Source organism: Haliotis cracherodii, unplaced genomic scaffold (assembly GCF_022045235.1).
Source record: "Haliotis cracherodii isolate W230 unplaced genomic scaffold, xgHalCrac1.p SCAF_3, whole genome shotgun sequence".
NCBI lineage: Eukaryota > Metazoa > Mollusca > Gastropoda > Lepetellida > Haliotidae > Haliotis > Haliotis cracherodii.
In genome coordinates, this window is record NW_027266286.1 from 40,623,169 (window position 1) to 40,637,086 (window position 13,918).

The window sequence follows — 13,918 nt, forward strand, 5'->3', positions numbered from 1 at the left end:
ATGAAATTTTACTACAGCAGTTTGTTTTAACAAGTTTGTGCATAATTTTAAATGACAAACTTAATAAAGAAAATTGAGACATGTTTAGTGGGAAACTCAAAATTTGGAAAATCTCACTACCAGTATATCCTATTACTTTTGATTATTTCGATAAATGTCAAGTTCTGTATTATGAAACATGGCTGAATTATAGGTTTTTCAACAGTAGTCTTAAAATGGCAAAGTAGAAGGTCACTTGTTATACATATACTGAATAGGTAAATGATTTAAAAAATAACCATCTCATCAGCAATAATATTTTTCTTGAAACCATTTCTTTGTTCATGTATGAGTTTTTACAATAAAACTCACTTATACCATTTTTATACTGCATACAGTTTATTTCCCATTTCCTCTATTTGATAAATGACTTATGATGACAATAAAATGAAAACATAATACACCCTTGGACAATAAAAGATATATTCCCCTCAGCCTATTCCAACAACACAAAAGCTCTGCTGACACAGACCTTATGGCATCTGAAAAATGAGGCTCAAACATTTCCAATGATATTTTACTCAAATCTTCCCATTATTCCATTATAAAATATCCCAATCTGCCATTTAAAGTCTGAGTCTCTAGAGACAGGTGATGGTCCACCATCCTACAATTTTCCCTGGTTGTAAGCCGTACGGGCAGGGGGCGGGAGACCCCGACCCCATATAATTTCCACATGAACTGCTTGTATTGATGGCCCTGGGCGTGAAAAAAGCCTGTACGCCCCGACAATGGCTAGCGCACAGGTTGGTCGGCTCCCTCAAAAACTGCCATTGAGGATGACTTCCGCCTCAGTGTAAACAATCTTGTCTTCATCATCAATTTAATTATCATATTTTTAAAAGAAAAAGCTGGAAAATTGCTCAAATTTAGCCTGGAGGTTGTTTGATTCAGTCATTACTGGGAGTGCTAAAATTGAGTTATACAAATATCAGTTCTAAAATCAGTTCTTATATCATGAAAATATGATGTATTAGAACTGGTAAGTTTATTAGTGTTTTCTACCATCGACTGTCCTGTAAAGGCCACAGGAAAAGACCATCATTAAACAAAGCGTTTTTTACAAATTCAAAAGAAAACAACTATCAATGTGCACAGTGAAATAGGAGATCATACAAGCCATTAGTCAATATCAATATTCATATATTACTAGTATGAATTTATACTTTCTCTTAAATATGTATTATATTACTGAATACAGTTTGACCTTGAATTTTAGAATTTGGAATGGCCGTGTAACTGTGGTCTATCAGTTGAGTGTTTGACATATAATCTGTGAATGAGTGTTAGGCCCCAAAACTTATTGAATACTCTTGTACACTGGATATAGATGTCAACACCACTTGGAGAAATGTGGAGTATATGATATACCTATGTAGAGACGTGATGAACACTCGGTCAACTCATGTCTACAGGACTGCATGCACAGATATGCATGTTGTATGTACAACACATGTATAGTATACATGCATAATAAAGATATACAAGATATTTACAGCATATTGTTTTAATTCATAATACATACATACATACATACATACATACATACATACATACATACATACATACATACATACATACATACATACATACATACATACATACATAGATATATATATATATATATATATACTGGATATGTTTAAAGTACAAGACTCAAATTTGATTTGATAATTGTATATTATTTTCAAATTTGAAAATATTCAAGTATATATTGTCACATGACCTCAAAATCTGTGAGAATCAAGAGAGGCACAATAAACACCAGTGCTACCTAAATGCCCACCGGTGTTAACTGACAAAATGAAATCTATTTAGTTAAGGTTCTGTGTAGACAGTACACGACATCTACACCCAACCTGGACTGCCATGTCTCATAGAAATCAGATCTCAGCTAGAAGCAAAAACAAGAATAAAATGGTTGCCATACAATGTACTTGTGTCCCAGTTAAACTCCACCTGGCCTCAAAGCTGCACCTATAGCCTTGGGTCTGTAAATTAATCTCATATTGTGATTAAGCCAAGTCTATCTCCTATCATATCATTTTTTCATCCAAAACAATTGATGAACCCATGTCCACTACACTGTAAAATCAGGGGTCATCAAAGGTCACTTTTAGATTTGAATGAAATAAACATTTCAGGTGATTTGCTTGTATTGATTTCCCCTTGTGAAGCTCGTAGATTTCAGTAGCTGCATGTTGAAATTGACATGATAATATTGTCATGGTTGGTGTACAGAGATGCCCTATCAACTGAAATCTATGGAAATAGACGTTGGTTAAGCCATGATTGATTGCACGCCTGTTGTTGATCGCAGGGAGGGTTATTTAGAGCAATTCATTTGAGTGGTTCTATAGTAACAGAGAGGAACAGAAATTTGTCCGATATGTCATATTGTTTCAGGCAGTATTTACCATTATAATGTATATTGTGATGGAAAATATTTTTTTCTCAAGTGGAGAATTGAGGAGCTTGTGTAAAATAAATATTCATCTACAAAGCTGTATTACAATTTGTGTTCTAGCACAACATATGTAAACATGTCTATAATAGAGGACCTGAGAGACAAATATGTGTGAGCCCGTGGGGCTTACAGGTCAGAATAGGGCCCTGTAAGTGCTGACCACAACAGTTAGGGATAACAGTTCCTAATAAAGCCTACCATTGGAGTTGTGCATGGGGATCTGAAGCCGATGAGACAATGACAATGTTTCCAGCGGTCAACAGATGCTGACTGGACGATGCAGCAGGAGCGAGGCCTACAGATACCTTCCATTCAGGTGAGCTAACAATTCAAGTCTCACAACTGTGGGGATTTTCATGACAAAATTCATTTCTTTCAACAATTCCTACTAAAGCAGGGTAGATGTACATTAATTATGAATAGTATTACACCTTATGTATATTTCTATCCTAAAAAAAATGGTTAATTTCACAGAAAATTAGAAATGAACAGTTAATAATATACAAATATAGGATGTTTATCATGCATTTGTTTTTAAGGCTAATTGCTTTTTTTCTTTAAAAAATTACCATAAGAATTAAAGCAACAATATCAACAAGCAGAGGTTTGAAGTAAACATTTCTCCCAAGTGAATTTTTCCCAAATTTTCTTTGTTGCAGATATTATGGCAAATCAAGAATGAAAATTGGTCAGGTCTAAAAGTAAACACTCTTTCCTTGTTTAAATATGTGTCAGTGACATACTGAGTGGTAGGGGGTGGGGATGCAGGCAGTGGTGGGAGGGGTGTGTTTACACCTGAAGCTACCGGCTGGATGAATGCAGCCAACTGAGCAAGGCCTCTTTTATTGCTTGATTTCCGAACAATTCTTTTGCCTTACATGCACTTAACAAAGTGATCTGAAAAGTCACTGAACGTCTGTAATATTGCGAAAAGAATTGATTTCATGGTCTACATAGCAATACCACAGTCGAGTGGTCACAATGCTAATGACGTCTCGAGGACGTATTTGTTGTGACCTTGTGCTGCCGATCCATGAACCTAGGTAAGCTCATTGTGGTCTGTCCAGGCATGGTAAACTCCTTTCTATTAGACCAACAGACCAGCAGTTTTACAAAGCCAACTGAAATTGACAATTGTCCATTACATCCGACACACATTCACATGACAGCCTCTTAGGATATGTGCCAATCATATTAATGAAATATGGCCTTTTGCAGAACTTTGGAAGCGCTCATTTGATGATGAGTGGGATTGAGTGGGGCTGTGGTGGGGCTAGGTTGGATTGAGTGGGGCTGTGGTGGGGCTAGGTGGGATTGAGTGGGGCTGTGGTGGGGCTAAGTGGGGCTAGGTGGGATTGCATGGGACTGTGGTGGGATGGAGTGGGGCTAGGTGGGATTGAATGGGGCTGTGGTGGGGCTAGGTGGGGCTAGGTGGGATTGAGTGGGGCTGTTGTGGGATTGAGTGGGGCTAGGTGGGATTGAGTGGGGCCAGGTGGGATTGAAAGGGGCTGTAGTGGGGCTAGGTGGGATTGAGTGGGGCTGGGGTGGGATTGAGTGGGGCTGTAGTGGGGCTAGGTGGGGCTAGGTGGGATTGAGTGGGACTGTAGTGGGGCTAGGTGGGGCTAGGTGGGATTGAGTGGGGCTGTGGTGGGGCTAGGTGGGATTGAGTGGGGCTAGGTGGGGCTAGGTGGGATTGAGTGGGGCTAGGTGGGGCTAGGTGGGATTGAGTGGGGCTGTAGTGGGCCTTGGTGGGGCTAGGTGGGATTGAATGGGGCTGTGGTGGGGCTAGGTGGGATTGAGTGGGGCTAGGTGGGATTGAGTGGGGCTGTGGTGGGGCTAGGTGGAGCTAGGTGGGATTGAGTGGGGCTGTGGTGAATGTAGAGGAAGAGGGTGGAACAGTGACATGATCCTCATGGGATATCAACATGACGCTTACTATCACAACTAACACTGACATGAACACTACATAGTCCTTAGGATGGTCATGCTACACTACATACTGACATGAAACAGACATGACCTGATGATTAACACCAATTTTGTGCTGACATGACACTAACTGCCTACTGACAGCCTAGTGACATGACACTGCTGCCTACTGACATGGCACTGCTGCCTACTGACATGACACTACCTGCCTACTGACATGACACTGCAGCCTACAGACATGACACTACCTGCCTACTGACATGACACTGCTGCCTACTGACATGACACTACCTGCCTACTGACATGACACTGCAGCCTACAGACATGACACTACCTGCCTACTGATATGACATTGGCAGCCTACTGATATGACATTAGCAGCCTACTGATATGACACTACCTGCCTACTGATATGACACTGGCAGCCTACTGGTGTGACATTAGCAGCCTACTGACATGACACTGGCGGCCTACTGACATGACACTGCTGCCTACTGACATGACACTAACTGCCTACTGACATGACACTGCTGCCTACTGACATGAAACTAACTGCCTACTGACATGACACTGGCAGCCTACTGATATGACACTAGCAGCCTACTGACATGACACTGGTAGGCTACTGATATGAAACTGGCAGCCTACTGGTGTGCCATCATATATAGTGAGAAAGTCAAGCTTGGCTGATAATCAACATGTTTCACCTGCACACAGTCAGGCATTGCTAGTACAGACAGACCAATCACATTAATGAACTTTCCAAGACATTCAGAATGAGAATCTATGGCAACAATCTAATCAAGAACATTCTGGGTCAAGTTGATCCTTTTGTTATGAAATATAATACTCTCTGGAAAGTGAGAAAAGTGTTGGTTGCCGGTGGCATATGGGGTGGTATTAGTGTGTGCAGCAGGAACCAGTGGCCAGCTCCAGAAGCAGGGACATGTCAGTCTTTGTCAACCATAGCCTGCACCCACAAATAACCCCTCCATCCTTGAGTGTGGGGTAATGCTATGTGTTCAACCAACAACACACAGACTGTCCATCCGGTTGGTCCGTGGTGATAATGGTACAGTAGCAGGCAGAACTGCTCTCTTCATGTGCGAGTTGGTGTCATGAAACTGTCATCTGACCACGTGAACAACAAGCATGCTATCAACACCATCATGACCACCCAGCATGATAGAAAAGTAATGCCCTTGAGAGTAAGTGAGTATGATTTTACGCCACGTTTAGCAATATTCCAGCAATATCACGGCGGGGGACACCAGAAATGGGCTTCACATATGTACCTATGAGGGGAATCCAACCCAGGTCTTCAGCGTGATGAGCGAACGCTTTAACCACTAGGCTACCCCATCGCCATTAGGCACACATCGTTATAGCTGTGTCATCGCAAACATACATAATGATAACAACACCATCATGATTTGTTGTTTGTTGTTTAATGCCGCACTCAGAAATATTCCAGCTAATAGATGGCTGTCTGTAAATAATCGAGTCGCATCATGAGCATTCATCTATGCAATTGGGATACAATGACATGCATCAACCAAGTCAGCGAGCCTGACCACCAGATCCCGTTAGTTGCCTCTTACGACAAGCACAGTCACCTTGTACAGCAAGTATGGGTTGCTGAAGACCATTTCTAACCCGGATCTTCACGGTTGCACCATGATGAACACATCAAGATATCAGCACAATGTCAGCAGGTGTCACAGGTGTCAGCAGGTGTCAGCGCGGTTTGATCCTGCTATGGGAGATGAGTGTTTCTTTCCTCTGCCCAAGCCTGGGGCAAGGATTATGAGATCAGCACCTGTTTTATCCCGTATCTATCTGCACTACAGAAACTGACAAGCGTCAGCAGCGGAAATAATCTTACTCAGGACAGTAAATATCTACTATCCACCACTAATGATGCTAACATTTTCGTTGGCAGTGAACTGACAACCAATGGACTGGTTTAATATCTTAACCTCATAAGGTTGTTAGATCATCATCATCATCATCATCATCATTGCATCATAGTCTCGGCAAAATGCAAACAAAATTTTGAAAAGGTATGGATCTGTAATTATAGCCTGAGCTGGTTTTTCAACAGAAAAGTAGCAAAGATCACAAAACAGATGTGTTGAAAGAGCACATATGTTACAATCCCTCCATCATTTGCCAGCATGCCATGAAATGCACATGGATGGAATGTTATGTCAACAAAGTGTGACCTCAGCAGGTAGGTGCAATTGACGACAGCCTGATTCCAAGATTGACATTTGCTATTGACGACACACTGCAGCAGCCAGTTTCACTGCAGAGTAACGATTACCTGAATAAGATGATTACTTTATCCCAGCAATTACAACATGTAAGAGAGAGAACTGAACGAACCACAAATCAACAGCAAAATCAACCTTTGTTCCTGGAGAGACAAAGCCCGGACTTGTCCCCAAACCCACAATGGTCTAAGCGTCTTACTTGATTGAGTGACACAGACAAGCATTGATACCCATTGTCATTTGCATAAATCACATCCATGAGCTGTAAACCATGTGGAAACTGAATAAGCCATATCACTTTCAATGATCCATTCGTACATCAGTTAATTTTATACTTTCTAATCATTCTGAGGATAAATGTCTCAAAATGATGGAAATCTGGGACTAATTCTGATAAACTATTCTTTAAGTTGAGCTATAAAATTAATCTTCAGTATCACTAAATTCATCACTGATCTTTTTTCAGTAAGGTATCAAATGGTGTGTGGATGGCAGTTAGTCAACAGTTGGTATGATATATGGCTTTTATACAAAAAATGGAATTAGTTTCGAAACGGTTTAGCAACTATGGTTCATATATTTAAAAATTATTTTAAAACTCAATTGAGGATTTTTTAAAATACACATTCAAACATGTATGTATTTTAGAATTTATTATGGATATAAAGAGGAATAGAAATGTTACATAGGTTCTTTAAGGAATTCTACATATTGATATAAAAAATGCTACATATAGAAAATAAGTTTACAGAATAAATACAGTCACAGATATTTGTTTATGTATTTAAAATTGCCTAAATGTGTTTTACTGATATATTGTTTACTGTCATTTTACTTGATATGATGATGTGTTAAAAATATACTGAAAACATTATTTATTACAACAAATATGAAAAGACAATGGTCATTGCAGGTGCACTCAGTGGTAGAAAAAGATACATCTCATTTCCTCGGAATAAACATGTTCAGCATAAAAAAAAAGATTGTAAAAAACAGATTGAGCATACACTCAAATCATATATATATATAGTTTAATCAAAGCCTTCAATTAACGTTTTGGTAAAGCAGTTATGAGATGTAGATAAATACACACAAAAAATGGCAATCTAGCCTTGCTATATGCACTTTGTTATCAAATGATTCTTTCATCTTAATCAAGCCCGTTATGGCACTAATTGTTGGTTATATATCCATTTCTGATAAATAATTTCATACAAAACACATTTTTAGCCGATCTAGTGCTAATACGTCCTGATGCTGGTAATACAGCTGATGTCAACATTTGGTATAATTTCTATCAAACACGTCAAATTATGTTGAGAAGAAGCCATTTATTTCAAATGCATTAGTGATATCATAATCCTTGTCAATAACCACCTTATATAGACAGTATTTTCAAGGATACGTTTATAAATCATTGGAAATGTAAGGTTACAAACCTAACAATTCTTTGTGTATAGGATTATGGGCAACAAATAAACGCCACTCAGTTGTAGACAACGAGTTGGAGACGAGTAATGAAGTATGTTTTAAAGATTAAGAAAATTATTCTCTTAAATGGGTAATTTTCAATTTGCATTTGTATTGATATCAAATATGAAGTTACTCCTGCCTAATAGAAATGCACATTTGGACCATATCATCCATTTAGAAAGATCTGTATGTTAAATAGATGCTCTAATGTAGAAATGCACATGAATTTCGCATGAAACAGGTGCATAGACTATTTGTCAATTTTCTAACAGGGCGAATTGCAACTACTTAAATCATATCTGTACACAAATCACATGGAAAACTAAAACAGGTATGAAACATATAAAATACATACATGAATATAAATATTATTTGTCCTTAACAAAACAGGATAAATATAATTAGATACTCTAACAAATTGAAAACAACAATTGTGGTAACAACAAAGAATCTAATTAGATGTTAGAAATGAAATGAAATCTGTTTTGCTGGAGATACAGTTTACAAAACAATTATTTCATGTTTTGTTTTTTGCAGCTAATTTTTTTATCTTTTATTTGAAATAAGAAACAACTTTTCTTTTCACTTCCCAAATCATCATTAAATATAAAGTTTTCAAAAGCTTTTAACTAAAATTAAAAGAATATATTAAATTAGAGTATTAGCTGAAATTAAATCACAGCAATGTATTAACAGGGAACAATCAACAAACTCAGAGTAAATTATTCATGTGTGAAAAAACTCGGCAGTAATTTATGGAAAACAATATTAACAGACAATATACGAACACGGAGACATTGATTAACAATTTTGTTTTGGAACATCAATCTCTTGATATCTTCTGATCATTAGAGAAACTATTTAGTGCTCACATATGCAAGGTAAAATTGTTAAATTCATAAATATTTTCCTTTTGATATGTGAAATGACACTAGCTCTGCGGTCCGCCAATCAAGCATCACCACCACATCTTTGAAGTATGGCCTCGGGCTACCTTCTCCATTGCTGCGCTTTGGCTGTTGTCATTAAATTAATCAAACTAATCATTTGTGAGTGATAACAATCTGAGCGTTATACACGTCAAGATGATAATTATATGATGTCCCACACTCTGACATAGGGAAAAAAGCAGGTGAAATCAACAACGGAAGGTGTACTTTTATCACATATGCCGTATTGTCTATTTCACATCAACAGGAATTAAGATTCATCACGTTCTATGTCAATTTTTCATTTGTATCTTTGTTAAAAAATGTAGGTGAAAAATATGATTAACAAATTAATGTTAATGGTGTAATATTGTGTATGTTTATTGACAGTAAGCCCAATGTTACATTGTTGTACAGTTTGGCAAACTTAAATGAATCCATAATGGAATCAAATGAAGAATATCCAACAATAAAAATTCAATTCAGAAATTAAAAGAATGTGTCTTTAATGTTCCTTTAATTTCTGTGATGACATTTATTGATCAGAGTGAACATAGATTTGCTTTAGTTAATATACCATGCCTTTATTGTTTTGTTGAATTGGAAAAGGGTGAAAAAACAAAATATACATAAAGGAAATGTATGGAAAATTATTTTATCTTTCAGTCATTTTGTATAAATTTTATTTCACTAAAAACATTTATTAAAAATATTAATTACAATATTCTCAGACAAGAGACATTAAAAAATTATAACGGGTAAAACTATTTTAATATATATCTCCACAAATCTCCATACACTATTGCAAAATAAATTATCATTGATTGTAAAAATAAGTACTGTAAAGAATTTTTAAAAATAAAATTACAAAACTTATTATTCCACACACAATGTCTTTCGAAAACTAAAAAAATATTAAAATGAGTAAATCTAAGAAAATTATGTGTTTGTTTACTGTTAGTTTCTGGTAATGACAGAGAAGACCATTTCTTTTAAAATCAGACACATTTTTTCTAAAAGTGTAACACATAATAACAGCAGTACTTTGTGGTAGAGAAGGAAACTAGTCACAAAGAAGAAAACAGTTTACTTCTTGAGCCTCTCAATACCCCACCTGGGAGTATGTCCCACGGGCAGCTACGAATTTCAGTTTATCACACAGTCTACATAGCAAACATAAAAATGTTTGAAAAAAAATCCTACAATGGTTTAGAGTATACCTAATACCTAAATGAAACATACTGTTAGACAGTTGGTTTTATTTGACATCCATGTGATGAACTTATAAACAAGAAGGAATTACCGCTAGTTGTTATATACAATTTATATGTATATATGTAGTTAAAAATTACTAAAAATATTTTCATACCATTTTCTGTGAATTAAATAACTGTAATAACAAAAATCGGTATGACCAAATGGATATAAGATTGATAAAATATATTTATGATGATATTAACTGTCTCATTTTAGTAACATCCTGGATATATTACAAACTACTGTCTCCCAAACCATTTCCAAAAAATGTCATAGTTGAGCAGTGTGATTTTACATCAAAAATATACATGCAGTTTTTATACAAACTCTCACTCATGTAAAACTCATAATTATTATTAAAAGAAACAAAGTTAAATGGCAAACAATTGATGAGTTGTATGAAACATCCTCTGAATTGAACTCTGTCAACAGCCTAACGAACCCTTTAATTCTGCCGGGGCAAGCAGACATAGATAAACATGCTATAATAACTAATAACTGATCCAGTCATGCAACCCTCCAGCATGCTGAACAAGTATCCAAACATGGCGTCGATTGTCCTAATGTTTTGGTACCTACCTTTTGACGGTTCTCCTGCGGCGCTTAGTTGCATACATTGTTTTGATGACCCAGTCTTCCACCATTAATTGTTGGAGGAACTATTCCAAGATGTTCTACTTGTCAGCTGCTCAAGTCACACCAATCTTGACTGAATATATCCACATTCACATCTCAATTTTTTCCGAAAAACCCCCATAACAGTATAGCACTGCTTCTCTGTCCATGACACCGATCCCAAACAACAATCAGGAGATGCCAAGCATAGCCACACTCAACCTAGCAATAAATTAGCTTCCGAAACCAAAAATGGCCAAGTAGATAGTTATGATTCATATAGTGTTGGAAGCACCATGCTTTCACCCATGAACCGTCAGCCACGCGACCCGTCACTTTAATCAGTAGAGGCGGCTTGAAAAGCCTGGCTCCGCCCACCTCACTACGACTGACCAATCTCCTGCTGGGGCAGCCAATCACCCTCGTCAGTTCTCTTTGAACAACTCCTCTACAAAAACTAGCATCAGGCAACGAGGGCAGAGTGTCTTGCGCTCTGTGTGTATCGAGAGCGACAAATTGGACCTCAACTGCACCTTTTGTCTACGTGTGACAGTCCTTGCAGAAGGGAGAAATGCAATCGGGCAATAAAGATGGCTTGACAAAAGCATGGGTGAGCAGAGGCAGGCAATGGACCATGCCCTCCCATGTTTCTGTCTGTCATAGGGGTGGATTCTAGCAAGTGCCTCATTATAAAGACATTACCTTCCACAAGCAATGGGACAGTTTTGTAATCCGCGCTCAAGTACTACTGATGAGACGCGTTACAGAAAGAGCCAGTATTATAATATTGGGGATTATAAAGGAAATCGTATGTTGGACAAGCACTCCACTTGATAAAGACGTCAGTCTTTTGTCACGGTATTCATAACATGTGAAGGGGTCGTCACTTTCACAATGACACACAAGTGTCTTGCTGAGCTCATGCATTTCACACGCTATCAAACTCAGTTTAACAATATCAATATATACACAACAATACCACAGACATTGAATGTGGAAATGTGGATGATCTATCAATGATAAATCGACAAATTTTTTGGGGTCAAACATATTCTTACTTTACAACCTTTCGCAGCCATTTGAATATTTATTGGCCACATACTTGGAATAAATTCTACGTGGAGAAATAAAAATTAGTTGTTATGAAATATTGATACATTCATAAAACACAATCCTTTCTTTCAGACCTTTACCAAACTGAACATGATTTTTTTGTAATATCAATTTGTAAATTTTATAAGGCATCCATAAATTTGGAATAAAATAAAACTGGTCAGTAGAACAAATGTGAATGATTTGTGATTTGGTAAATGAAACTTTTCCCCTTTTTTCACGAAATAGTTAAAGAAGTTTTCAGAAGAACATAGTTTATTTTCACTTATCTCAGTGGATGCATCAATGCATATAAGTAAAGGTAATTTATGCATAGAAGTGAATAGTTTACACAAAAGAGGAAAGACACTGAAATGCAAAGTTCAGGGAATCTTAATTACATAAAACTGTGACACTAAGCCTTGCAGAGGGGGATGTTGTGTGAGTTTTGAGTCACAACAAACATGGAAGGTACAGATAAAGTGTTGATGTAAAAACCTACTTCAACAATTTTAGGTCATGGGTAGTTTCACTGTTGAAATATCATAAATATATGTGTGATTTTCATGATAAGAGAAAACGTAATAATTAACATATCTTGTGAGGCCTACCGGTAGCATCACACTATTTACATAAAAAAGTAAGTGTTTGTTTGTTCCGTGACGTACGCCACACAGCAGTACTCCTGCCATGTGATGGTGGCATCTGTGTACAGTAAGTATCAAACGTTGAGCATGAAGCAGTAATGTTTGCAAGTTTCACATGTACAGTAAGTATCCAACGTTGGATTGCATGAAGCAGTAATGTTTGCAAGTTTCACATGTACAGTAAGTATCCAACGTTGGATTGCATGAAGCAGTAATTTTTGCAAGTTTCACATGTACAGTAAGTATCCAACGTTGGATTGCATGAAGCAGTAATGTTTGCAAGTTTCACATGTACAGTAAGTATCCAACGTTGGATTGCATGAAGCAGTAATGTTTGCAAGTTTCACATGTACAGTAAGTATCAAACGTTGGATTGCATGAAGCAGTAATGTTTGCAAGTTTCACATGTACAGTAAGTATCCAACGTTGGATTGCATGAAGCAGTAATGTTTGCAAGTTTCACATGTACAGTAAGTATCCAACGTTGGATTGCATGAAGCAGTAATGTTTGCAAGTTTCACATGTACAGTAAGTATCAAACGTTGGATTGCATGAAGCAGTAATGTTTGCAAGTTTCACATGTACAGTAAGTATCAAACGTTGGATTGCATGAAGCAGTAATGTTTGCAAGTTTCACATGTACAGTAAGTATCAAACGTTGGATTGCATGAAGCAGTAATGTTTGCAAGTTTCACATGTACAGTAAGAAGGGAACACATATAAATTGTCTTCATCTGTACGTACTTGGAGACTTTAAAATTATGTGAGGTACAGGGATGAAATTGAAAAATAAATTTATTGTGGCCGTATATTATGACCTTGAAATAGTCTCTTTCGGCTGACAGCCTGCTTTCATTCATTGGTAAGATGTACATCCACCCATGTTGCAAAAGCATGGTCAATTTCCAAATATAATTCACACAGTTACAGGACTGGTTGGGGCTTTAGGATTTACAAATACAGATATGGTTTCAAATACACAGATTTTCAAAGTAAGGACATTCAGTTGGCATTCAAGAAAATTATTTTTCAGTGTTTGTCTTCACTTTGAGTAAGTCAATAAAATGGTCAGGGTTGGCATTTAACAAAAACAGGTTTGATCTGTCATGATAACAGAATCAAAACATTTAATGCAGAATCTTATTTTACTCATCTAAGATTGAAAAATACTAATATTTCCTTCATTTCAGTGCA

The 13,918-nt window shown here is 37.1% G+C and overlaps 1 protein-coding gene across 1 annotated transcript in view; it reads right to left on the bottom strand.

Annotated features, from left to right (window-relative positions):
• Positions 1 to 11,294, bottom strand: part of LOC139474499 (aryl hydrocarbon receptor-like) — a 55,947-nt gene extending 44,653 nt beyond the window's left edge. Inside the window, exon 1 of the mRNA XM_071257543.1 lies at positions 10,950 to 11,294. Coding sequence (XP_071113644.1) covers positions 10,950 to 11,014 — 65 coding nt within the window. The 5' untranslated portion in view covers positions 11,015 to 11,294. The remainder of the gene's footprint in view (positions 1 to 10,949) is intronic.
• Between the last annotated feature and the right edge of the window lie 2,624 nt (positions 11,295 to 13,918).